A 27,512-nucleotide genomic window follows, 5' to 3' on the forward strand; every position below is an offset into this window, starting at 1 on the left:
CACCACTTTCTGTGTCACCCTTTTCCAGGCAAAATGTGTCTTTAATGACTTTCACAGTTAAATAAAGATTATACCAAATATACATATTCTGTTGATAGTTTTAGTTACTTCTGGGAGGAAGTAACTAAGATTTACTGAGATTTACTGAGAGTACCCTTAAGAACTGCATTTGTCTTTATTCACAGACACAGACATACAATGAAAGAATCAAAGTGTATTTGTTTTATTTGCAGTATATTTTATTTTTTTCATTTTTTTTTCCGTTTTTGAGTTTTTAAGAGGTGGCATCATCAGATCTCAATGCATGTATTCTAGTAGTGCACTTCTTTGTGGGTTGCGGTTTTTTGGGTGTCGCAGATCCAGGAAATCTTAAAACTACTTGCATGGCTGGATTCACTAGCAAACATTACAAACCAGCACCATACATATAATGAATTCTCGTAGGTATTGACTCATTTTTTGTGTGAGTTTCTTAACAATATTATTCTAAGCATGTCCCCAAATCAAAAATCTGTCACCCATGTGTGAGTCAAAGAACTTTCGGTCTCTGCATCAAACTCCAGGTGAAAGACTTTGTTTGTTTCTTTGTTTTTTGACGGGTAAGACCAAATACGTAACATTTTGACTATAAACAAGTCACAGAAATAAAAACTGATCTTATTCATTTAAAAAAAAAAAAAAAAAAAAAAAAAAACCCAAAATCAAAACATGGATTGACAGTACCAAACATTTTCTTTACCTTCAGGAGACAGCTAACAAAGGCTAGGCCCATCACATACTACTCGCACAGTTTGCTGAAGGTATTGCACATTTAGTTCAAAAACAAAAAGAAAACAACAAAAAAAAAAATATACATATAACAATTCTCTTACTTCTAGGTGAAGTATACATAATGTACAAAACTAGAAGTCTGTTGAAACCGACAAATAGTACACTTTCAAATAAATAAATAATGGAATCTGTTATTCACATGTCTTCGATAGCTAATTCTGCAGGCGACTATATGCAAGAACAGGCAGAAATTCAGCGTGAGGTAGTTCATCAAAGCTGACTTGAATCAGAATGAAAGTGGTTGAGAGATGTAATAATGACAAAAACAACAACAACCTCAGAAGAAGAAAATACTCCAATTATTTGTTCCTACCGATGGGCTAAGAAAATTAAGAGCACTTTACAGAACATCATCTTTCTTTTCAGCTAATATGACAATTTGATGCATACCACTGCTTCTCTGCATTAACTGTGTCATTTAAAAAAGCAATTTTTAGTTTACAACATTTAGTTAGAAACTAAATGACTGCAGGTTGATTTTTTTGTGCTGTATGGGTGAAGCTCCACAGCTGCTAACGCTGTACTTTGTCCTTAAACTTGCAATCTTTTTAATAGCCACGAGTCGGCTATTAAAAATAAAGCTCGGAGAAACAGCACTCTGCTCTGACCTCAGTAAACACTTTCCTGTTTTTATGTAGACATCATCACAGAGACTGCGTCCATCTTTTATACTTTAATACAGTGTAGCTCAGTGTAAACGCTAACATTTGCCTCTTAACACACCAGATATTAAGCTAACACCAGGCTGCTATTTTGGATGCTAACTGTCCTGTAGCTCACTGATAGGGCCAGCTTTTGCTTTGAAATGTAAAATATTAACAACTGTGTAGCTAAGTGATAGCCATGTTTGTCTGCTGATATATGAAATACTATTGGCTGTGTAGCTAAATGACACCAGCGAAGCTAGTAACATGACATGTGTATTTAAAAAAAAAAGCAACCCCCAAACATACAAACAGTTGTTTCGCTAATAAATTACATGCTAGCTCAGGAAAGAAAACATGCCACCCTTTGGGAAAATCTGTTTTGACTAATGTGTGACTGTTGATCTGATAAGTTTGGATCTGATAAGCTTTTGGATAACTAGCTGGCTTATGTAATATGTCCAGCTTAGGACTATTAGCAAGCATTAGCCATCACAGACTGGTGCAATATTAGGCGTTTACATTAATCTTACTACAGATAATTTTTCAGCTATTTAGACATATTTTATGGTTCAACCTGATTGAGTAAAAACCACTAGATGTAAAGTTACTAGTTATTATAGATCAATAACATATGAATAGGGTGCGAATTCAGAACCTGACACCGACAAGGCCCTCAGTGGTGTTAATATTTGAGAAATCATGCCGTTAATAAATGGTTAAATATCTGGCAGAGAAGTTGCCTGAGTGGAGCTACAGTGTATGCTACAGTCTAAAGATAACGTCACCACTGAAAACAACAGGATGCAGACGGTGTTGTCTTACACAATTTGACAATCCTAGCACTGTAGCATGTACTCCTCTGCTGTCAGCATCCACGAACCACGTGAGAGCGCATCGCATAAATAAATATTATGCAAACATTTGGTGGCAGGCAGATTTGCTGCAGGAAATAAGCTAATATGGCTAGCTGATTCAATATGGCAAGGACATTTTTTTCAGTTAATACAAGTGTTATGTGCGCTGTGGATGTGGCTGCATGGCTCTGCCTTTTTTCTACTATAGTGTCAATCTGCCTTTCTAATATTAAACTTTATCCAAAGCTTTTTAAAATACTAGCATGAATTCAGTCGCAGAGTTTGCTCATATAGTTTGATCCAGCACTTAATTTTTCTGTCCATCAGTCAACAAATTAAATGAACTACTTAAAGAAAATTACATGTATAAAAATTGTCATTATTCTATATGTTGGTTGCTGTCACTGCAAAGAAACACTTCTTTTTACTTTGATGAAAGACCTTGATAAAACTGCCTCTTCTTCTGAAATGACTCCAACAAATGCATAAGCACCTCAATGCATACGTCACCACCACCCACTCCTGCAAGACACCGCAGTCTCTTGCTCAACAGTCCAAAACCAAAACAAGTAGAAAAATATACAACACGCTCGTGAGAACTACGACCTCCCCTCGCACGTCACCGCTCTGACATGGAAACTACTGTTGTTATCCAGAAGCTGACGGATAAAATGCTCCCTCCTACACGCACTCAGGAATGAATGACAAACAACAGGCACTTTTCCTTTCAACACAAAAATCATATACACTTAAAACAGGACGCTATTATTGCATACAGTAAGAAAAAATTTGTTTCTTTTGACTCTGGTTTTTGTGCTGCTAGGTTATATAGAGATAGTTCGTTTGATTCATAGTTACAGGCAAGTCTAGTTCGCAAAGTGTTCGCTGATTATTACGAAAAAAAATTTGAAAATTAAAAACAAAAACACATTACTAATAACGGGATCTGAGAGTAAGGAGGCACACACCTTTTACACCTAACCGCTGTCGCTCCGAGATGCCAAATATCAACACGTTCGCATGCGTTCTCGAATATCACGTCGCCCTACTTGACCGAAACACATTCCACTTACGCCATCGCCGACTTCACAACCTCAAACTACTCTACGTCTTACAAAAACCTCCCGAAGCACAATGAAGAACATTCTGAAGTCCTGAATTGATACCGAAACTATTCCGCCTATCTACGTCCAACGTGTCGCAAAGCCATCTGCAGATAAGAGGTACTTTAAAAGCACTTAAAAATAATACAGAAGACAGTCATCGAGAGGATATCCTGCAGGACCTAACTGTGCCATAACCAATCCTGTAGTAAGAGGTTAAAAAAAAAAAATCAATCACATGGTGAGAAAATGTCAGCATTTTTAAATGATGGGAAAAATACGTTGATTATAAAGCTTTCGTTAAAGTTAAAATTTACAATGAAGAATGTAGTACTGACTCAAAAGAGCTGAAATAAAAGGATATACATATGATCTAATATCCACATTATGGGAGAGAGAATAGAAACGGGGGGAGTGCTAAGACAAAGTTTGTCAATTAAATTAGGTTTTCAATGGCTCACTGCAAACTTGTATCGAAGAGTAAAACTACATCTACAATAAAATCTGTACAAACTCAATCTACATGTATATGGCAAATTGTAAAAGCAGTAGCTTAACAAGTGGAAAAAAAAAAAATCACATTGAAACATTTTACAGATATTTCTTTAAATTTTCACTGTTGGCTCATACAAACTGGAATATAGTGAAATGATAAAAATTCTCTGATCATCTCAGGTTTCTGAAAAAATTAAGAAATTCCACAATAAATTACAGCTAGGACTCAACTGAAAAGAAATCCTAATTTTGTTTTTTTTTTTTAAAAAAAAGAAAAGAAAAAGACTACAGCTTTCATTAAAAAAGAAAAAGATCTGTCCTTTCAGAAATGTTTCAAACAGCTAGCTAGTTAAAGCTACACTACTGAAGACGAGCACGGAGGGGAGGCAAACACAGCGGGTGGGTCTAGGGGCTGGTGTCGGGCTGGTGGTCTTGAATGTGACCAGGTGGTGTGGCCCAGCCCAGAACCAGGTGTAGGCGATAGTCATCTGCAGCAGCCCATTGGGCCGGAGGCTGTAGCAGCGGCGGCGGCAGGGCCCGCCGTCTCCAGGCTGCTGTCGGTGTCGGTCAGGGTCGGGTCGGTGGACATTGAGGAGACATCGTTGGCGGAGGTGGAGGAAGAAGTGGAGGGATGGTGCTGGTGGTGCTGCTGGGGGCTGCTGCTCACTGCTGCACCTGTGCTATGAGAAGCAGGGATGGGCCTGTGGTCAGTCACGGAACAGCATTGTGCTTTAGCAGCTGATCTAATAAAGACGGGATGGTGAAGCCTGGTTTTTACATTTGACAAACCAACGAGTGGATTCATTCTGAACCACATGCCGTATAAATGCCTGAATGTATCCGGTTTATCCACACGACTTTGAAGATTCACCGAAATAATAAATAAATTAACACAAATGTGAGCGCGGGTCACGTCAGGGCCAACGCTGTTCGCATCTGCTCCCATTAGAGCGATTACAGAAATGAAATCAAAGCGCTGCAAATGTTATCTGAAGGAAAGCATCTTTGTCTCAGATACATTACAATCACTTGCAATATAGTGCAGCAGCCGTGATCATGCGCAGACGTCTTGTGCAGTGCAAACATATTCACCTCTTCCATTACAAACTCATTTTAAAACCTTCTCTCACATAACAAAGTCCACCAACCTATGGACGCCGGCTGTCCCCTGATGACGCCATTCTTCGTCCTTTCTTCCCAGTCTAGCACTTCTTTATATATCAACTCTGTAACAAACACAATGAAAGCCATTTATTCAGATCACTTTAAAAACTGAAGAAAAAAAAAAAGGGTGAAAGACAGTTTTAAGACGAGGTCATGCACAAATGTTTTTCTTCTTTTGGCAAAAAGCTTCAGACTAAAAAATGGTAATAAATGAATGCCCAGTTTACACGGGAACATTTCACTCCAAGGAGACAGAAATGGGACAGTGTGTCTTCAAGCCATCTGTGTGTCACATTTACACTTTCAGGTGTGAACCTCCTGTTGTTATCACTGCTCTGCTAGGACAGGGGAGCTTAAAGATATTCAAAGGAACACTAACATGGAGAAAACGCCTCTTTTACTACTAAAAAAATCTAAAAAAGCTCAAGTATTTCCAAAAAGCTGAACCTAAAGTGATGAGGTCACCATTTTGCTCAATCTAAACATGTGACTGGACACAAGAAAAACAGCTACTCAGTTTAGTTTTTAAGGCATTTAAAATTAATTTGAATCATAAAACATGCATATTAGTTTAAGGAAAAACTGGTTCAACTTGTTTTGCTTGTTTTTCAGTTTGTTTTGTTTCATAAAAACAGACATGATTGTATTTAAATGTAAGAGTCGTGCTAGCTAATGCAGCACTTACACTGTGCCCACCCATTCATCCTTAAGGCTTAACACCACTAAAATCAAACGTTTGTCATTAAGGACAAATTAGCTATAGAGAACTGAACCTGTATGCATAAGATGAGCATTTTAACATGGTAGCCTGTGGGTATTTTCTCACCAGTATAAAGCAACTCTAGCATTTAGCACCTCAGCATATGCTTCATTTTGTACCCACAAGGCTTCTAAGCATCATCATCCAGGAATATGTATTTTTGTGAATGAAGCAAACAGGCTTTACATTTACCATTTTCACATTAAAGGAACAGTTATGTTAATAAAGACCCAGCAGGAAGGTGATGCAGGTTTGCACACCTTAGTATTTGTGACTAAAAACAGATGACGGGGATTGTAAAGTAACCGTGAAGAATGAACTGCACTAATTTTGAAAGCTTTCGTTCATTTTGCAGACTTAGACTAAACAAAAACCAAATGTAAATTAGCTTTTCCTTCTTTTCTATCTTTCTCCCAAGCCGGTAAACCTCTGATGTTCTGGCCGAGGGGACCAACGGGGGAAATATGCTGCTTTGGACACAGAGTTATTTTCAGCAGAAAATGAGGACTACGGGTCTGACACTGGAGCATTTATGGTTTCTGACAGACTGTGCAGAGGAAAACATGCAACTCCCTTCCAGAACAAAGATTAAATGTCCCACAGGTTGTGAAGCACAAAGCTAGACCAACCTTATGCATCACCCTGTAAACGGCTAAGTACTTATGACAGGAGAGGAGAGGATCCTTCCTACCTTTCCATTCCTCCACTGTGTGCTCCCGCTCATCCAGCTGCTTGTCTGTGATCACCGGTGGTGGCTGGAAAGAAAAACAGAATAATGTGTCTTTTTACCAAATGGTCACACATTCATATCACATTTTTTTTTTTTTTATTAATCCTTTATTTATCCAGGTAAAAAATCTCATTGAGATTAAAAATCTCATTTCCAAGAGAGACCTGGCATCATGGCAACAAAAGTCACATACCACATAGGTATATAACATTTAAAACAAATACAATATCCCATACAAACATGTGTAAAATATACAATAACAGATCAAATTAAGAGTACATTAAAAACAATCACACTGAGTAAAAGAGCTGTTCTCTCGTTCCTTTAAGACAGACTTAAACTCTCCCAAGGTAACCAATTCTGATAATTTCAGTTCCTTCTGCAGATTATTCCAGGAAGCAGGGGCAGCGTATTTAAAAGCCCTTTTCCCCAATTCTGTTCTGATTTTTGGGACAATCAATTGTATGATGTTGTTCGAACGAAGGTTGTATTGGTTGTGGTTTTTACACATATAAACACATAAATAAGATGGAACCAGCCCAAGGAGAGATTTATAGATAAAGATCAACCAATGGGAGAGTCTGCGAATATGCAAAGATGGACATTTAGCAGCAGCATACAAAGAACAATGATGTACATGATTTCCATAGCCAGTAATAAAACGTAAAGCACAATGGTACACAGTATCCAACCTCTTTAGGCAGTGGGCAGGTGCATTCATAAAAAGCAGGTCACCATAATCCAATAAAGGTAAAAAGGTTGCACGAATCAAATGTTTTCTCACTTGGAGGGAGAAACAGGATTGGTTTCTAAAAAAGTAACCTAGTTTTAGTTTTAACTTCGACACAAGCCTTTGAATGTGAGTCTTAAATGACAAATTCTGATCTATAATGATCCCTAGATACTTGTAAGATGTGACCATTTCAATTTCAGATCCTTGAATTGTTTTAATCTTAGGAGATGTAGCTAACAACTCTTTGCCATTTGAGAATAACATGAGCTTGGATTTCTCTGGATTTAACACCAACTTAAGTTGAGTTAAATGGGACTGAACGACATCAAAGGCAGACTGCAGAAATTGCAGGGTTTGTGCTATTGAAGGGGATGAACAATAAATAATTGTATCATCTGCATAAAGATGAAATGCTGCATTTGACAAATTATCACAAAGGTTACATCCGCACACATGTTAGACTTGGGCCATAGCTTAAACCTCTCCCTTTTCTAACATTTAACAGAGCAAAGAGAAGATGCTGATGCTGCCTCTTTAAGAGACACAAACGCCGACACTAGTAGCTTCTGATTTATGAGTGTTACCAAACCAGAGGTCAAAGGAGCTTGCAAAGAAAAGCGTCTGGACTTCTTTAAGCAAACACTACGATGACCTGGATGACTGAGAACCTTCACAGACAAACCAGAGGTCAAATTTACAGAAGTCATTCACATACAGCAGGTGTATGAGGATGTCTCAGACTCAGTGAATCCTGAGTTGAAAAATACTGGCGACTACAAGCGGTATCCCTCAGCCTCCTATTAGACACACCTATGGTATTACTACATCACCTTCTTCAAGTGTTCACAAGGTTTTCATAAAACCTGACCTCTAACCATGACGTCAGAGGTCACTGAGACTCAAACCCATCTGACCCATCAGCCTTCTATGGCCAAAGGGTAAAAACCTGGGAGACCAGGAGGATGCACAACTCCAGAAAAACCACAAGCAAACAAACAAGCTCATGAGTTATAGTCGGCCTTCAGAACAGCTCATATGATTTGATGCAGTTGTGTAATGGAAGAGCGCAATCTGTGTATAAATCAGCACTTTTCAAGGATGCACCGTCAGCTCTGAGGAATCCACAGGAGGCAGGGGAGAGGAGGAAAAGCAACAATTCGCCTCATTTCCCAATCTGCCAAAACGCAGTCAAAAATCAATCTGCACTGGCTGAGTCACAGCGTTTCCAAGGAGAGGCTTCACATTTGTCACCATCTCAATTTTAGAGACTGAAGCCAAAGACACAGCTTTACAGTTTGTAGTCTTGAGACAGAAAAGGGAGCTTAAAATGGCATTTGAAAGGTGTTAAACTTATTTTACAGGAAAATTTTCAATGTTCTACAGAGAAAAGCTACATTGTGGCATTCCTGCTAAACTTCAAAAGACCCTTAAATCGAATTTTCCCATCAGCTATTCAATATGAGGGATATATTCCAGCCTAAAGCAAATTATATTACACTTAGAGCGGCTTTGATGTTGCACATTAAGGATTTTTTTTAAGAGGTCTGAAATGGGTAGAGCTCAGGTGTGATCGCCATAATCAATGAACATAGATGCTATTAGCAGTGATAATCACTTCCATGTGATTATCACTCAAACAGGAATGCAATGAAAATACACGAAACTCAAGTACTTACTGCCTCCACCTCAGTTGGGTCGTACCACACGTTGATATAGGGGTGCTGGAGAGCCTCATCCACTGAGATCCGCTTTGATGCATCTATTACCAGCATCTTTGATAGGAGGTCACGGGCTTGGCTCGCTGAAAGGAAATAATTGAACATAAAAAATATGCAGGAGTGTGCGGCTTGGTTGATGAGATGCATTGCCTGTTGAGATGGGATGTTGGTGCAGGAAACAATGTAGGCAGCAACCGCTTTGAAATGTAAACGAATGAGCATCCATGAGGAAGGGAAAAAATTCATAACATAATTTTCGTGGTACCACTTATAAAGTCCTGTTTTTCCATAAATGAAAAATTCTGCTTATATTCAGCTCCAAATGTATATTTTCAGACCCATTTTCTTTCCTAATACAGCGTCAAATCACAACAGTCCCTTCAATATTCTTTATATTGTGAGGTCCCTTCAATAGTAGTGAGAAAACCCCAACAATCAGACAACCCCCTATGAGTGAGCAGGTGGTGACAGTGGGAAAGAAAAACTCCCTTTAAAAAGGAAGAAACCTCCAGCAGAACCAGGCTCAGGTAAAGGGAGGCCATCTGCCAAAATTGGTTGGAGGTTCACAGTTGAGATTAATCCCCATTTATCTTATTCTGTGACCCTAAGTTTGCCTCTATCTGAATCACACTGACCATTCCTTTTTAAGTTAAGGCCTCACTCACATAGAGACTAGTCACACAGAGGTCACTTGTAATCTACTAATTGTGAAGGGTTACAGGAGTTTGCTCGTTGTTGCCAACTTGTTTGCAAACATTCACCAACTAGTTGCTAAGCAGCAGTGAAACTGAAGAGTGAGATGCCAATCAGAAACAGAGCACGTTCAGCTTTAGAGTAAAAGCTGTGTCATTGGTTGATTTCAGCAGTAAGACAACTTTTACTTTCAGGGCTAAAATTCTCTGCGCCACACTTTTTCAAGTTTCACTACTGCTTGTTGATTGGCTAGCAAGTTTGGGCATCAAACCACGGGCAACTGTGCCAATCTACTAGCAATCAAAGCAATCACAAGGTGGTTTTTGGTGCAGCGTAGTCTTTGTGACCATTTTTACCCAGGGAATACATATTCTACCCTAAACTAACGGAGGTTAATAGGGAGTCATGAACCAATCCTGTATGACTGAGAGAATTAAACTTTCTTGTGATTGGCTACCCCTCCCAAGCAAAAAGTCTGAACGGTACATGGTTCGAGCTTATTTGCTCACTCAGAGGTTTGTACCTGTGATGTCTATTTTAGGGTTTTGACACTGACTCACACAGACCTTAAACTAGAAAAAAAACTGCACAAAGCCTTTAGAACAAATAAAGCCAGCTTTCAAAACACTGCTCCCCGATGCTATCCAAGATGGGAAACTCACCGAGGTTTTTGCCTTTTCAACAGAGAACATGTATCCACTTTTGTCTCCATTTGAGCCTGTCAAGGACATCCGCCCTGATTATCACACATTGTTTCACATTCTGTATGAAACCTGACAGAGTGAGTCATCACAGCTAATTGATATTGTTGTTGAGGGGGGGAACACACTGTCATCACATTTTCCTACCTCTGTGAAGTAACAAGGACTGAAAAAGAACTACTTTTTTTTGCGACATCTTACAACAGCTCTGTGGCACTCACTGTGAGTGTTCCTGTCACCACCTCTCCATTTACAGAGAAAGACACGCTTGAGGTGAATTCCTCTTCACAGAAGAAACAACTTTGGTGCTGTCGGCTTCTAGAATAAGTGGTTAAACAAAGACTGCCGCCGAGCAGTGATCTTGCTTTGGCTTTGCTGTCAGCAGATATTTGCTAGGTTGCAAACCCAAAGCACATGTGGAGGAGAAGTTCATATCTATACGTCCTTGAATGTGTACTCACTGACGGACTCATCTGTTACACTTCCAAATGCAAAAACAACCCCCCCCCCCCCCCAAAAAAAAACAAATACCTCTAAAAAGTCACAGATGATAAATTCTTGACAGTGATTTCAAGCAGTAACACTGAAACACACTGTGGCATAACTAATGACTGCCTCATTGTTCCTACTAACAACCATCCACCAAAACTGTTTCAACACTCATTACCTTCTTATGCTTGAGTAAGAATTTACAAGACACCCCTACCTTTCAGTTTATTGTGCTCAGAGTCTGCAGGAAACAGGACATCAGGGAAGAGCTTCTCGAAGCTGTAGCCAGCATACCGTGGCCGGTTCTCCACATAGGTCCTCACGGACTGGTTGAGCTTCATCAGGAACTCCTGAGATGGCGTCCCCAGCTGCTCGATCACCTTGTTCCACTGGTCAATATCTTTTGGTTATAGTGTTAAGAAAAGCGTACGGCTGGATTGGAAAACAAGATGCTCCAGTTTGAGAGAAGTTTGAATGTTTGTGACAGGGCTGCATTGATCTGGTTTGGACATGTTCCCCAAATACTGAGCTGATAAAGAAAGCTCAAACAAAACAAAACAAAACAAAAGAACAAAAGCAAATAACTACAACCACAAATAGCTACAACACAGCTTTGAAACTAAACGATTTTCGTTTGCACATTATTCCTGAAGAAACCTGTTAGGATGGGCTGAGTGGGATACACACAATCTGAAAAAATAATACACACACACACACACACACACATATATTTCAAACATCTGCACTCTGCATAGCTAGACGTCAAGTGAAGCAATGTGAGGTTCACCTGTAAGACATCCAGATGTTGGAAATACAAGTCACACACATGTAAGGACAGATAACACATTCAGACTGCTTGTTCACATCTTTGTTCATCCTCAAACATGAATGAACAAACAGAAGGAGAAACCTAGCCTTGAGAAAACAAAAAGCTCTGGTTGTTAAGTTCCTAATGCCAAAGTACATTTGTTTTGGTTTTTTTGGTTTTTTCTTTATCCTTTAGTCTGTTGTTTAGCAGCTTTTGTGAATGTAAATAATTTGCATAAAGACAAATCGAAGCTACCGACTGCTAGCATCCTAGTAGTAAGCTAATGAGGAAGCTAGTAGGGCTGGGCGATATGGCCTAAAATTCATATCGTGATATAATTTGAAGCATGTGTGGTAACAATATACATCACGATATATTCTTTTCTTCTGTATAACGTATTTTCCGCACTATAAGGCACACTTAAAATCCTTTGATTTTCTCAAAAATCAAGAGTGTGCCTTATGTATGAATTCTGGTTGTGCTTACTGACCTCGAACCGATTTTGGCGTGCAGAAATCTGTTAAAAAATGTTTTAGTACAACTTTGGTAAGCCACACTGCTTGATGGATTGTCAGAGCATTATGTTAAAAACGGTCTAAATTCTTTCATCTTTAATTAAATCATCAGCGTTGCTGCTTTATCGGGTGTAACAATTGAGTTTAACATCCATGCATCCATGAAAACAGAGTTTATTAAATTTAACGGAGTTAGAAGTTAGCAGGAAGTTAGCTCGCTAGTTTACACCTAAACATTTCACACCATGTTCTGACTGAGAGATTTTTGAAACTAATTAAAACGTACAGCTCTGCTACCACTTCCAACATAAATGAAGACAGAAAACTAAACAGCAGTGGCGTTTGCAGGGTTACTGAAGTTGGACTACCTGGTATATAATGATGTGCTACGTGATTGCTAGCGACACAGCTATGTGAGCATAACATTAGCACAGTGAAGCTGGAGGATGAACGCCAACTTTTTTTCCACTCAATAAACGTTAACGTGAGGGATTCTGGTGGTCAGGGACAAATGCAATCGCATAGCAGGATGCTATACACGGGCCAAACTTCAGTCAGGAGAACAATACGAGGTTAGTTATTAATATACTGCAACAACATGGGAATAGAACAGCTGCGAGAGAATTCAACATTAATGAATCAATGTTACGGAAGAGGAGGAAGCGCAGTTTTTGGCTTTCCCCATATTTCAAAAGTGCTTCAACTCTTTGCTATGACTGTCGCCCGCCATAATTTGCAGATGATAATGGTTTTAGCCGCTGCGATGCTTTCGACCAAAACAGGCGCAGCTTGATGACATCATCAACATGCGCTATCGCGATAGAGCGATATAGTCAAAATCTCTATCGTTGGCCAAATTTATATAGTTTCTATCGTATATCGTTTATATCAGCGGTCCCCAACCCCCGGGCCTCGGACCGGTACCGGTCCGTGAGTTATTTGGTACCGGGCTGCGAGAGTTGAGGCTCAGGTGTGAAATGTATGGTTTTCAGGGTTTTTATCGGTTTTCAGCGTTATTTTGTTATCGTTTTGATCGTTAACTCGGTTTTCCTGGGTCTTTTCACGTGTGTTATGAATAAATCTTCTTTTGTTCGGTACCGGTACTAGTTTTATTTTGTTGTATTTATCCGCGACACATTAAAGGCCGGTCCGTGAAAATATTGTCGGGCATAAACCGGTCCGTGGCGCAAAAAAGGTTGGAGACCGTTGGTTTATATCGCCCACCCCTAGAAGCTAGCCTTTAAGCCATGTTTTCAACTAAACACCCTACACTGCTAAAAAGATCTGATAAAAACAAATCAATTGACAATATCATCCTTGACTTAATTTAAAGAGGATGGCATTGACACAAAGCTACAGAGTGGCCTTTTTTCACATAAAAGGTGGAGCTGGCTTTTGGATCTTAAACTAAAGCCAATTGGGGAGGGCCTAAAACCAGCATTCTCTCTAGTGTCCAACAGGGGGCGATACTGGTGTTTGCAAAAAGCCTTGTTTGAAAGTTTGTAGTAAGGGGCCTTGGTCCCAACCTCGGTAAATACTTTCCTGATCTTATGGGCTCAGTCACTTATTCTGAATAAAACTTTAAGTCCATTATGTGAATTTTTGTTACTTTAAGTGTCAGAAAGCAGGATTGTTTAGGATATTCTAGCAACTGCGGACTGGTAGTCAGTGAATGTGCAGTTTTACAGTCTGATACATAACACACCTAGATGATGAAATTCTAATATCGTATTGAAGTTTCAGACTAGGAACTAGTCGGTGATATCATGATCAGCCCATTAAAAAAAACCCATAACTACTAAACAAGGGAGCTCTTTAACAATATGTTGTTATATAGGGACCTTTTTGAATCAGGACATAAAATGCCTGTATTCTTTCCCTCCACTGCTTCACAATTTCTCTAGTGGGATCAAATAGGGTTGTAGTGCATGTTTACTTTCTTGTTATAACCATTTATATTGAACAGGGTCTGATACAGCATAATAGAAGTGCTAACCTTGGTGTAATAAGACTTACTGGGTCACCTAAATAGATTGGAGCCATTATTCTTGTCACCACATAATTAAACTTGTACTTTGCCTGCTGTAAGGAACCAGCATTTGCCATGAAAGATGGCTACAATTCTTCCAGCTCTGCCACTGCAAGTGATGAATGTCGACCCTGAGCGCAATGTCGTCATCGCTCATTAAACAGCAGGTTTGGCAGGTTTTTTTCCCCCTTTTGTGTGCAAAGATATGAACAAGATGTCAGACAGAGGATGGGACAACGGTCGTTTGAGGAGGACGGGGGTTTGGATGGAGGTTCAACTTAAGGATACGATCAGTGCCTGGAAACAACACACTACCCCGGACCATTTCAGCCATGATACAGCCAACAGACCAGACATCAACTGAAAAATGAAATGACAACCACCGAATTAGCATGCAGGACTGAAAACCAAATGGAAAACAAAAATGAAAATAAGAACAAGACGAGAGGGGAAATTATAATCCATAAACACGATGATGTTCGTGCAAGGTGACACATGACGCAAAATGACCTGCATGCATCTGAGAGCACTCTCACACCTGGATCAGTGTTTAACAGGTGTTTGTCTCCATCATAGCTGCAAAAATGTATGTTTACTTCTCCTTCAGATCATGACTTTTAAGATTTATGAGAACTTTGTTTTTTTGCAAAAATGCAATTTAATGTTCTCTGTATCCTCACTGCAACTTAAGCTGGAAAGTGTCATCTAATGACGCCAAGAAATCTTTTTTTGTGTTAAATTTTAGATTAACAGTTTTTCTTTCACATTACAACAAAAGCCATACGCTAAGCAGTTCGAGGATACTGGAGGGCATTTTATGCAGTTCACTTCTCAGCTATGGCAGAGCAAACTATTAATTCTATTTCAGGTCTTTCATGTGACAGTCATGGTGCTCGAAGCAACAGTGTTGCTGCTCGAGTGAGTGAGGAGGGAGTCGAGCCCGTGGATCTGCAGGAAGAGCAGGTGGGCGGCTGCAAGTCAAGGTGTCAGGCAAATCCAAGAAACAGAATTTCTATAGCTGCGATGTATTTGACGAGAAAGAAAAAAAAAAAAAATCAGGAAACAAAAGAAGATCTGAAAAGGTGACTGTTTTGAGGCCATCTTCATTTCACATGAAATGCCAGACACTGCTACAAGCAGCTCAAGGATACAATCCCTTCCTGGAAAAAGGATTTTGTGGCGAACCATTTCTGCCATAATGCAGCCCACAGCCCAAATATCCACTACATATGCGCAGCATAAAAGGAGGGAGAAGAGAATAACCCAAAAAAATGAAGTAAAATAAGAAAGAAAGATGCAACAAGTCAGCAGGAAAAAAAAATAAAAGAATCAGGTCAGTGTTTCTGATGAGCATTAGTTTTTATGAGACCCTCTAATTGTTTTTTGAGAGGGGACTTGTACTACCTGCACCTGTGCTGTAGGGGAATATGTACACTTTAAATCAACAGAATTTTAAAAGTAACAAACAAACAGTGCAGCTCTCCAATTACATTTAGTGTTTTTGCTTCCACCTGACTCTAAGCATGTTATTAGCCTTTGCTGTCTGTACCAATGAATTCAGTCTTTATTTCCTTACTGGGACAGAACATTATAACAAAACTGTTCCACTCATGGGCTTCTCTAGACATTTTATGTCCAGTATTACGGTAACCTAATGAGCTGTGCTGGCATTCGCCTTACAGTGTCTGCAGCTCAGTGCTGATAATGTCAATGTCTCACACAATCACAGCAGAGAATCTCAGACTTCCCACAACAAGGCCATCTTCTTAAAAGGAAATGCTCATCTAACACAAACCACCGGCACCACAGCTGCACCCAATGCGTCTCCCTAGCTTTTACTGCACTGTTATAGATTTTTATCTATATACAGAACTGAGGTTTTAGTGGTGATAGGTTTTAATCACATATCGCAGTACATCTCTTATGCTTTGTTTCATCTCTGCTAGCTTTGGGCTGCACTAATTCACAGCACAGTCCTCCTAGTCCTCTACTAATCTTTCTGCTCAACTATATGATATTGGTGCTCTGGCATCTAATGGATCAATATGACATATTATACCATACATCAACTTCTGCGCTTCAGACTGCCTTGCTCAAACTGTGATGTGTTTCAAGCAGGGGTGCACGGTGAAACTGCTGAAGCATGCATTAGTGCCTGTATTCATACTGAGGTTTACTTTTTGGCTTAGCCTAGCTGAGCTCAGGACAGGCAACCTGTTAATAAAACATCAAACACATGCTAAAACACTGCTGGGCACCACAGTCCTCAGACAGGAAGTTCCCCACAAAGCACCGATGCCACACATGCCAACTCCCCCCCCCTGAGCGTAACCTTTACAGGAAAAGGGAGTGTGCGCCTGTGTGTGGGAGAGAGTGTTTGGGAAGTGATCCTGAAACATCTCAGGGGGTGAGGGCCATGCAGCAGGCCAGGCAGCAGCTCCTCATTAGCCGGTCGCTGTCAAGAAGCCGCTTCATCCACTTCCTGCACTTACCGTTGGCCTGGTAGCCCATTCCCAGGATGACTTCAGGGGCGCGGTAGTAACGCGTCACCACGTAGGGCGTCATGAGGAGACCAGTGGCGGCCGTCCGGGCCAAACCAAAGTCCAGAATCTTCAGTGTGCAGTCGGACTTTACCACGATGTTGCTGGGTTTCAGGTCCTGTTCAAACACAACACCACCGCAAAAGTTACAACCTGACATAGATTAAACATTTCACAAAAGACAACTAAAAGACTTGACTGAAAATCAAACTCACTTTGCAAGGAGACTCTTTTTTTTGGTGTGGGGACAAATATTCCTAGAAATGTCTATATATGGGAAACACGGTCGCTGGTGTAACGGGGCTCAAATATCAGGGTTTGTTTTCCCTCAGAAGAGGCGATCATTCTCTCCTCTACTAAATGAAAAGCTGATACCCACCGAGAGGATGATGAATCACTGTAACCACAAAGTCTTTGTTTTGTTTGGTTACACCATTTCATCCTTGTTTATCTGTTCTCTTGAGTTCAGTGTGTTCGTTTCCCTGTGTGCTGTTTTTTGGCAATGCTTCCTTACAAGAACTTAAAAAACAGCCCATCTCCTCTCTTCTGAAGCTAACCCGACAGAATCGAGAGGAACTATAAGCAATCCTGCGATAAAGACTCATTGCCTATGGCTATAACCTGGCCATATGCCAGGTGATTTATTGCAATAATTTCCCCCTTTCAATCTTATTTACATGCAGGCTAATCTGATAACATCTTAATGAGCCTCGTCTGGTTTTGAGAAGAGAATAAACAGACTACACCTGAAGGGTACTCACTGGCAAACGCTAATTTCAGGAAATCTTTAATGCGCTACAGCTGAAAATCCTCCTGATAATAATTATCATCACTTGTTAATCATAAGAACATCAGACTGGAGAGCTAAACCACAGTCAGTCATACTGCCTCCTCCGTAGGTAGCTTCTGAGCAGCTGAAACAGACCAGACAGCTCTGATCACTGAGACAATGCCCCCAAAAAACGAGAGCACGATCTCTGGCGATCCGTGACTCACGTTGCATCTGTTCACCTGATGAAAGCTTCGCGTGCCAAGCTGTGCCAGTGTGAGCGAGGCTGGTTAGCTCCGCCTGCGGCTCAATTAGTTCTGGCTGGCAGAGCAAGAGGAGCTCTGCTAATCTACTGGAGCACATCTCTCTGAGGGTGATTGACAGGAGGCTGCCAGTCACTCTGTGTAAGTGTGTCCATATGAAAAACCTATTCATACAGCTGTTGATGCCTCAGGGTGTGTACTGTCATTCTGTGTGTGATGTTTCAAGGTAACGACAAGTGTGCAGTGTATGTCTCCACTGCAACCTGTAAATGTGTGATTGTGTTATCTGGTGCTTTCATGTTAGAAACGTCAGTAAATGCAATGAGATCCAGTCAACTGCAGCTTTAAAAGAGCGCCTTGACATTTTAGCAGGCACACTTATCCTGTGGACGGGCTGGAAGGTTCCACCTTTATGTCTGCACACTAAAGAAGCTGCAAGAACCCATAAAGCTTAGCCCACAAGCATGCCTTCTATAGTGTATATCATGGCAGGAAGTTAAACTACATCACATTTTACTTAGAGATGATTTAAGCATTGGTTTGCACAACTGGTCAGCAAGAACGTACCACCATCACTGCCTTCCTCCAACCACCCTACTGTGTTTTCACTACTAAACTTCGATATCTTTCAGTAGTCTCATATTTTTCCTTTGATGTGAAACTTTTAATTCATAAAAACACGGACTTAACTCAGTGTAAGCTTCAGCTTGCAACTGCTCCCAGTCACATCTGTACAGCTGCATATGTGGCCCCCCTGGTATGGCTTACCCTGTGTATGATCCCTGCGGCGTGCAGATGTTTGATTCCACATAACATCTGGTAGAGCAGGTACGACAGCCTCTCGTGGTCCAGCTCCATCTGAATCACCTGACAGAGGTTGGCATCCATCAGTTCCATTACTAGATACCTGCAAGGAAAGAGGTTCAAATAAGCACACAGGCAGAGACAAACAAACACAGGGGCTTTTTATGTTTGTTTCAGTGGGTGTATTACAGTGTATAGATGCAGCATGTGCACGTGCCTGACTCTGTATTACGTTTCCTACATGCCAATAGAATATGAAGCTACATTAAAGTGTGAGATTCTCTCACCCAATCAGCTTTAATTTGCCTGGCATTTTGGAAGTGACAGTACGGTATCTCCTCCAAACAGTGATGACGTTATCACAGTTGTCAGCTGTTACATCATCAGTCACTACATGGAGTAAGAAACCTCTGACAGATTTTTTTTTTTTTTGTTACAACAACAACAAAAAACAAAGCAACATCTTTGTGTCAGAACGATCATTTACAAAGCAGAACTTGTGCTTGCACACAGCTTATAAACTACTGAAACTGGCTACAATGCATTACCAACAGTATGGGTACACATATGTATGTGCCGGTATACATTCAAGTAAACAAACACCAAAGCAAATGCAGTGTTCATCCTCCAACTCTGCGATGGCCCCGCTACCCTCTGGCTACAATTTGTCCAGTTTCCTTTTTAGCTCCAATCAGGCAAACACAGAAGTGTAGAGACACACACACACACACACACACCTATGTGTATACACACTCTGGGCTTCAAAAGGATGGCATTAATCATGTTCGTTCCCATCATACTCTTGGTAACCATCACTTCCCCCACATCCCAGCATTCCCCTCTGATTTTACAGCTACTTACACCGACATCTTGTCGACTTCAAAACACATCCAGGGCATCCAGGGCAGCTAAAGTGCATGCATACATGGCACATATATATATAGTATAGCTACAGCTCTTGACAGGTGAGTGTCAGGGTGGTGACAGATTGTGGCCAATCAGCCTGAAAACTGGATCATTCCTGTCACCAGCTGATTCAGTCTGTGCTTTTCTAATATTCACCATGAAATGTGCACACCTGACATCTCACTGACTATAAAGCATCATTTCCCTGAAGTATTTAACGTGAGGCACAACAAGAGATCCGGCTAAGCCCCCAAAAAGATCATCTAAGCCCCCGGCGTTCTGTATCCTGTATTGATTTGAGCAGCTGCGATTTGACTCGCTGATACTCACACATCTTGGAATTCCTCCAGTGTCTTCTGTGGTGTGAATACATTTAACAGCCCGATAATCTGCAACAACAAAAAAAGTGTAATTGCTGGAGTTGTTTTGTATATTTGACAACATCTTCACATCCACGTCCCTGGACACGAAGGCCAACTCTTAATTTGAAAAGTTAAACGAGGAAGCGTTAGCATTAATTATGAATAACAGCAGGATAGTTTCCTCATTCACACCTCCGAGGCAGCAGCACCGAGAAGTTTGTGGTCATTCAAAACACTATTTTTTATGGTTCGTTTCCATGTGTGGAGCTCAGCAGGTTCTGCTTTAAAACCAACATATTGTGCAGTTCTTTTTGCTTCCCTGCTGACTCATACTTTACACAACTCTGAATATAGTGACTCTAAAGATCAGTACTTAAATCACTTTAATGGACAGGAATGAGAATAGCATTTAAATGCATCCTGCTAACACTTTTCAAAGCTAATTGTCCCCTTTAATTTCTACTGTACATTCTCTGCTCCTGCTTAAATTATACTTCTATTCAATGCTCAGGTTTATCTACATGAAATGCACCTACACTATACAGTCAAAAGGTAAGGCTATCCTCTAACGTCTAAAGAATTAGACCAAAACATTCAAACCATGCAAAAAGAAACACAAATGCCATTAAATTCTGGCTCTTACATTCTTGTGGTTGACACATTTCATTAGCACCAGTTCCCTGTAGGCCCGTTTTGCATGAGTTTGATTCTGAAAGGGTCGGCTCAACTTCTTGATGGCAACGTTCCTCTCCAAGTTGTGGTCGTACGCCGAACTGGGGTGAAGGAGCACAGGAGAAATTCAGTCAGCAATAATGGATGTCAAAAATTGCTCTTTGTTTTTGTTGTTTTTCCCTGACGGCCAAAGGAATATGAAGATTTTGCCTTTTTCAGCTTTATTTATTAGGGACAGTAGAGACTGACAGGAAAGGAAGAGCAGAGGAAGAGAGAAATAGAACCACTGAACTAAAGTGAGCCAAGTCTGTTGCTAATATTTTGCCCATAATATACACCTAAGGGGGAGCTATACTGAATGTGGCAGTCTCTAAAAAGTTATCCCTTGTGTTGCACTTAAGTCCAAAAATCTGTAGTTCTGCAAACTGCCATAAAGCCCAATGACCCCTGGGTTAAATGACCAGCTTTACAATAGAAACAAACATGTTTACATCCCATTACCAAAAACTGATTTCCCTGGTCATGAAAGCCATACACGAACTACATTTTGATATAAATCATCAAATAAGGTTTTGATGTTGTGTATGTTTAAAGGTTACAGAAAGCTACAGCTTCACAGCCAGTAACAGAACCACTCGACCTGAAGTCTTGACCACGTTTGCGGCGCCTTTTGAAGCATTTTTAATATAATCATTTGACAAATAGCATGCCTTCCTCGGTTTTAAACCTGACCAAATATACCATATGTGGTTTGAGAGAATTTTAGAAATCCATCTAATAGAACATATAACACGCTCCCCGAGGCCTCAGAAAGAGAGAGGGAGACCTATTTTTTTTACACTATTTAAACAACAAAGCTTGGTTTTTTTTTCATTTCTGCAACCAAAATATTAAATCCTTACACCGTATGGTTTCCTTTTAAATAAAAGAAACAAATTTAGTTGGTAATAACTGATAAACTGAGGAGCGGAAATTTCTATGCAGAATGAGTCAGCAAACTTTGTCTATTGAGCAATACATTCGGACAGCCCATAATGTCTCCTCCTACTTTAAACTGAGGTCGGTTACTCTATCTGTTAAAAAAAACAAAAACAACATCGCTGCCAATGAGCTTAGGTTTATAATTGGCTGGATAAAGCACCACGTAGACCCAAATTCTTTTCTTGTCAATGCAGGCCATAAGTGATGTTTCATATGCAGAGATGTACGTTAGTAATGCCAAGTATGCTTTACACTGTCAGAGGAACTTTAGTTATAACTGTAGAAAATGCACGAACATGTTTAGTCCTGCTGTGCTGCTCTGTTTAATACTGCTAAAATGTCAGCAAATGCTCTTAAATGTCACGTTAAAGAGCTCCACTGTGCAGCTGTCATAGAAATAAAATGAATAGTCAAACAAGTGTACAAACAAACACATTTACAATTGTTTTATGCAGCATCCCTCTGTAGGATTTTCTAGTAATATTTTTTATAAGCTTCATATGAGCGGATTCTCTTGTAGGTGGAACTCAACTGTGTCATTCTGTGAGGACTAGAGTCAGATGGTGCAGAAATGTGAGTGTGCAGAATGCCTGAAGCAGAACGTGCATGTTAAAAAGGGCTCTGTGTTGTAATTGCTTTGTAGTCCACCCCTCATGTGAGTGGGTCTGTATGCCTGAATTGATGATATTAGGAATATCCCCTCTCCCTGACATAACAGACAAGAAATTGAGCATTTAGAGCAGTGTCAAGCCTGAGCTTTTGGTTCTTAGGGATTACTTGTACATACCTGACTTTATTACTTTAAACAAAACTTTGATCACGTGTGTACGACCTCACGGCGTCGTAAAATTACAGTTGGGACAGAAAATAAAGAAACGTTTAACAGGCCCACTATTAATCCTTTTCCAGCACTAAGCACTGCAGTTGTTGAGATTTTGTAGCCAGCAAGTTCTTACATGACAAGCTAAAGTCTTAGCTGACACTCTTAACTGTGTTGTGCATCAGTTTTCTGGTATTCCTACCTGGTATGAGGAAGTGAGAAGGTTAATGACAGCAAAGACGCTAGATGAGTTCGTCAAGCTCATCTTATGTTACAAGTTGAAATGGATTCATTCTGACAGCTCATGTGATTTTGATGGGCCAATCAACCAACCACTTGATGCATAAGCAAAAAAAACAAACAAAAAAAAAACAAACAAATATATATATATATATATATATATTTATTTATTTATTCACGGCTCATTGCAAATAGGAAAGAATACCAAAAAAAAAAAAAAAAAAAAAACCCTAGAAAATTTTAGAAACCAATTGTGGTGTGGATCAGTTCACTCCAACACCTAACCCTCTCACATCAACAAAACTTCACAGGAAAGATAACACCACACTGTGCTGTCAACAAATAGAATATTATGCATCGATTTTCTGTGTTGTATGCAACTTATGCTGCTCTTTTTACATCTGTTCTTATCAACTTTCGTCAACGGCAGCCGGCAAAGTCCAAGGTGTGCTTTTCAAGCTTTCATCAAATGTTAGACAGGTTTTGGTGGTGAAGTTAAATCTAACTTTTCGCTGAGTAAAGAAGTGACCAATCTGCAAGTGAAGGTTGTCATCTGGGTCAGCAGAAAGTAAATATACTCACCAAACAATTCCCTGTGCTCCGGATCCAATGGGTCTTAGGTTCTGGTAGCGCTTTAAAACTGTAAAAGTTGAATCGCCCACATCTATACTGTAGTACTCCCTTTCACGCTTGTTTCGGTTCATGGTGAAGTCTTGGACAAAATCGGTGACTGGGCATCCAAATGGAGCTCGCCTCTCAAGACCTGCAAAGTATTAACAGGAGATCAGACTATAGAGATTTCTAGAACACGTTTCAATCAAGAAACACTATAGCTGTGCATTACAGCATACCCTCTTTATGTTTAAAGCCCAGTGTAAAATCAGTGAGCCATAAATAGTTGTCTCCAGGCAAAGTATACGAACAGGTCCTACCAGCATCCAAGTTGCCGTTTGTTATCTCTGCCAATAAGTATTTTTCCACCGTCCTTTTTCTTTTTTGGCAAATTTACAATTTGTGCATAAAAATGTGAATGACAAAGCAGAAAAGTGTTGAAAATGCATCTCCGCGTGTCTGTAAATGCTACAATTGACAGACTAAGCAGATAAATCATCGAGTAAATGATACACACTGTACTGTGCTGAGACTGGAGGAACAAATCTATCAGATCTCAGCAAAGACCACCCTCACTGACTCATTACATCAAACAAAACTGAAAAGCTAAATTTTCAACAGTGTTTTTCTCAAGGCTTTCCTGTTCAGGAAATGCAAGTAAACAAGTTCTAAAAACTGGAGTTACTTCAGTCACCATGTGGGACTAGTTCCAAAAGTCCATACCCACAGATCAACTGTACAGCACATAAACAAATAGATTTGGCTTTAAAGGCACAGCGACAGTCTGCTCTTAAGTTTCTCTGGCGCTCAAAATTACACAGGTTACTAACCAAGCTAGGTAGCAGGAACATATATTAGTTGATCACTCCTCTGTGGTACCCTTTCTTCCAGTTGACAGTCACATAATCCTAGTAGTACCTACTCGGCACGGTTCGCCACGGTTTTCAGTATTTTCCCATTAGGTCATAGTACCTGGTACCAGGTACTTTTTTAATACCTGCTCGACCGGGATTCCAAGCGATCCGTGCAGGTACTAAAATGTGACATCGCCACACTGCAGTAGTATCACTGAATGAGTCATGAGAGCGTCTCGTTCACAAAAATTGAAGCCACCAAACCCCCCCCCTCCCAAAAAACAAAAACAAAATGGCTGTGTTCCCCGCGTCTCACAAAAAGCCACATGTCCACCTTTGTTGTAGCGTTCATGTTGCAAATTAATTACATCGCTGGATGCCCAGACGTGTTGCTATGATGACAAGCACGCACACTGGGTTGTGAACCAGTCGATCCGAGTCCGAGTAAGTATTAATGGAAAAGGGGCTATACTGTTTTGAAAGAAATAAAAAACAAAAACGAAAGTTGAAAGTTCAAAACTAATGAGTGATGTGACAGTGGCTATGTCCATCTTTTATCTACAGTTTATAGATTTCCTACCACCTGATGTTTAATTACTGTTCTTTTAATTCTGCCCTAACAGAATTAAACTATTTTCTGAAAACTGCACCGAATTTAAAACTGATATTTGAAGAATTTCTGTTGAAGCACTCAGGAAAGTATTTCCATACACTATCCCACAATACAGGCCGCCTGACACAGTTCATTATCTTACAATGGCTACTAGTTAATTCAATCAAACAGGCCAGGAGGAAGCAGTTATCTTATCGGTTACATTTAATCAAATGTTCACAGTGTTAGCATTATGTATGACCCTTTCATAATGAATATTTAGGATCATTATCTGTATCAAACAAAATCAGATTTATTTCTTGAAAATAATTGACTTGTAGTGATCAGGTCTACGGTAGCGCAAAACATAATGGTACCAATCCTGTCTTGCTTTCTTCCGCTTCTTCCCCCCCCCCCCCAGTTAAACCCGGAAGAACTCATTAATCTCAGAAAAATCAAACCAGCCGTGTCTTGAATCCTAAAGGAAGCTTCATCAACTGTAATGACAACTAAGCCTCTGCAATCCAACTTATAGCCCAGAGGACCTGCGCACACATATATAAATTCCAAAGGTCAGGGCGACGGGAGCAGTGATCAAGGCACAGAGGAAGAAGGAAGCCGGGTTTCGTGCAGGGGATGAAGATGACAAATCATTAGTGGAATTTGGAGCATTGTGCTGAGGAGGTTGGCTGTGTAGTGATAGCTGTACGTTCCACGGGTCATTCCCTGAACTGGATTTCTCCAGCTACTGCAGGCAGACCACACCCCACCCTCTTCCTTTTTAGTATCAGTCAGCCCACCAACCTCCTCTACTCTGTTTGATACACAGAAATTAAGAACTTATTATCTAGGATAGCTTTCAAAGAAATATGTCTATTAACAAAATCCTATTAAACAAAGCACTCCGTTGGTAAGAGTAGTACAACAACAAATACTGTTTTGGTATGGAAGATATTATTTGGGAAAAAACACCTTTATAACAGCAGTGGAGTCATCTTAAATTCTGTGATTACTTACTAAGATTAATCTAGAAAGCAAGTGACCGATACCAGTGCCAGCTTTTAAACCTGGGGGTAGTGTGCCTGTGTTGCTCTATCCTTTCCCTGCTGAAGCATTAGTTAGTCATGGGGTCTCTCTCTTGGAATTGAATCATTCTGTTCCAGTCAATTTGAAAAATGGCAGCAGAGGCATAAGTAGCAGAAACAGCAGTACCGAACAGATGTGGTATGGCTGTGATGACTCGATATGTAGTATATCTAAGAAGGTGTGTATGAGGATACAGCACAGTGTAGGATTTCAGAAGGGTCAAGTACCTATGGCACATTTAATGCATAAGTATAAAACCCAGAACACACTTTCAGTCAAACAAACAGTGATTACTGCTGCTGCCCCTCCACGTGACCAACACAGGTGCATTTCAAAGAACAGAAGAAAACACAGCCAACTGCTGAGGGCTAGAACATTCAGCTTTATCTCATTTTCTTCACTTTTGTTTCAACGCTGCTTTGAAGGACTGAAGTCAAGAACACCTCAGTTAAACCTGAGTCACATCTGAGACGCAGTGCAGAAAGGAACTGAGTCACTGCGCTTGCCCAAAAGTGACGGGTGTGAAAGCACCCAATACGTACTGAGATTGGATCTGGTAGACCACATTCTGAAGTGGTCTACGTCACACGGGGTCACATTCTTTTTGCTGCGTTTCTTCAAACGCGGCGGTAGTCACGTCAAATAATGTGCCTCCTGCCACATTCTTAAAAATACACTATTTGTTTTGCATATAGCTGTTGGCTCTAATTCCAAGTATCAAAAATGAGATGCGCGTCTGTTTGAAGACGTATCTTTTGAGTTTTAATTAAAACTAGCAAACCCGAATTACAAGAAACCAACAGATTCATTCAGAAATGGATGTTTATACTGGCTCACATGCCACCCTGCTCTAAACACAGCTCTGCCTGCGCTGCTTGTGTTTTGTCTTTTCTGCTTCTCCTCATCTGTGCCCTCTCCTCTCCTGCTGCATTATTCTCTTTGACTCTGATCAGAACATCTCTCTTCCCCGTTGCAAAACCTTGTCAAAATTCGGCATCTAAGCCGGACGGCGAAGAGGTACAGGGATGAATACAGAGCACAACTTACAAACAACCCTGAACACAAGCAAGAAGTGTGCTGCTGGATGTTTAACAAAAAGACACACAGTGTATACAACAAAGGGTACACAACAAAACAGCAGGAGAAACAATAATAAATGTGCTAGCTGCTAAATTCAATAACAGTCTTCATGCATTTTTAATCAGAGTTTACCTACACAGGCTCTCTGGATTGGCATTTCAGCTGAAGGAAAATGCAACATTTTGCTGTGTTAATGTGACGTAATAGTATCCAACTGTGCACTCAATGTCCCTCATACATTAAACCTGCAGCCATCCTTCCCTTAAACTCCAACCAGCTCTTGTACGATGCTTCAACCGACACTAGTCTGAGCCTTACAGCCCTTATGGTGCCTTTCCAATGTGCAAGCTGATTCCACAGGCGCTAATGCAGCCCATACCATCAGTGATGCAGGCGTTTGAACTGAGTGCAGATAACAAGCCCAATGGTCGATGTCTTTTTCAGTCCACAGACTAAACCAAATGAAACCAAACGCACCTTTTAACTCGTGTGCCTTTGAACCACACAGTCAGATTGTTTTGGTTATTCTTGTGTTTAGGATCTCTCTCTTTGCACTGGTCTCTTTGGCTCAACTACATGCTGGATTGGGTTCATAACCCTCTTTGGCTCTTGGAGGAGGCGGACGCATCTTTCCCCTCTCCCTCCCTTATCTTCCCTGCTG

General features: G+C 40.4%; 1 protein-coding gene across 4 annotated transcripts in view; it reads right to left on the reverse strand.

Moving 5' to 3' along the window:
* Positions 1–207: 207 nt before the first annotated feature.
* Positions 208–27,512, reverse strand: part of mapk8b (mitogen-activated protein kinase 8b) — a 34,301-nt gene continuing 6,996 nt past the window's right edge. The window contains exons 1-12 of one of the 4 annotated variants that reach the window (XM_084938182.1): positions 23,210–23,388; positions 20,558–20,687; positions 19,883–19,941; positions 18,611–18,749; positions 16,763–16,928; positions 15,383–15,493; positions 14,559–14,630; positions 11,136–11,318; positions 8,994–9,118; positions 6,546–6,609; positions 5,079–5,156; positions 208–4,605 (exon numbers count right to left, since the gene is read on the reverse strand). In XM_084938182.1, coding sequence (XP_084794308.1) covers positions 4,415–4,605; positions 5,079–5,156; positions 6,546–6,609; positions 8,994–9,118; positions 11,136–11,318; positions 14,559–14,630; positions 15,383–15,493; positions 16,763–16,928; positions 18,611–18,749; positions 19,883–19,941; positions 20,558–20,687; positions 23,210–23,331 — 1,440 coding nt within the window. In that variant the 5' untranslated portion in view covers positions 23,332–23,388 and the 3' untranslated portion in view covers positions 208–4,414. Of the gene's footprint in view, positions 4,611–5,078; positions 5,157–6,545; positions 6,610–8,993; positions 9,119–11,135; positions 11,319–14,558; positions 14,631–15,382; positions 15,494–16,762; positions 16,929–18,610; positions 18,750–19,882; positions 19,942–20,557; positions 20,688–23,209; positions 23,391–27,512 lie in introns of those variants that run through there. The other 3 variants (XM_084938180.1, XM_084938179.1, XM_084938181.1) reach the window with 3 other exon arrangements.

The sequence above is a fragment of the Perissodus microlepis genome, chromosome 8 (assembly GCF_051167445.1).
Source record: "Perissodus microlepis isolate ML-2025 ecotype Zambia chromosome 8, ASM5116744v1, whole genome shotgun sequence".
Taxonomy (NCBI): domain Eukaryota; kingdom Metazoa; phylum Chordata; class Actinopteri; order Cichliformes; family Cichlidae; genus Perissodus; species Perissodus microlepis.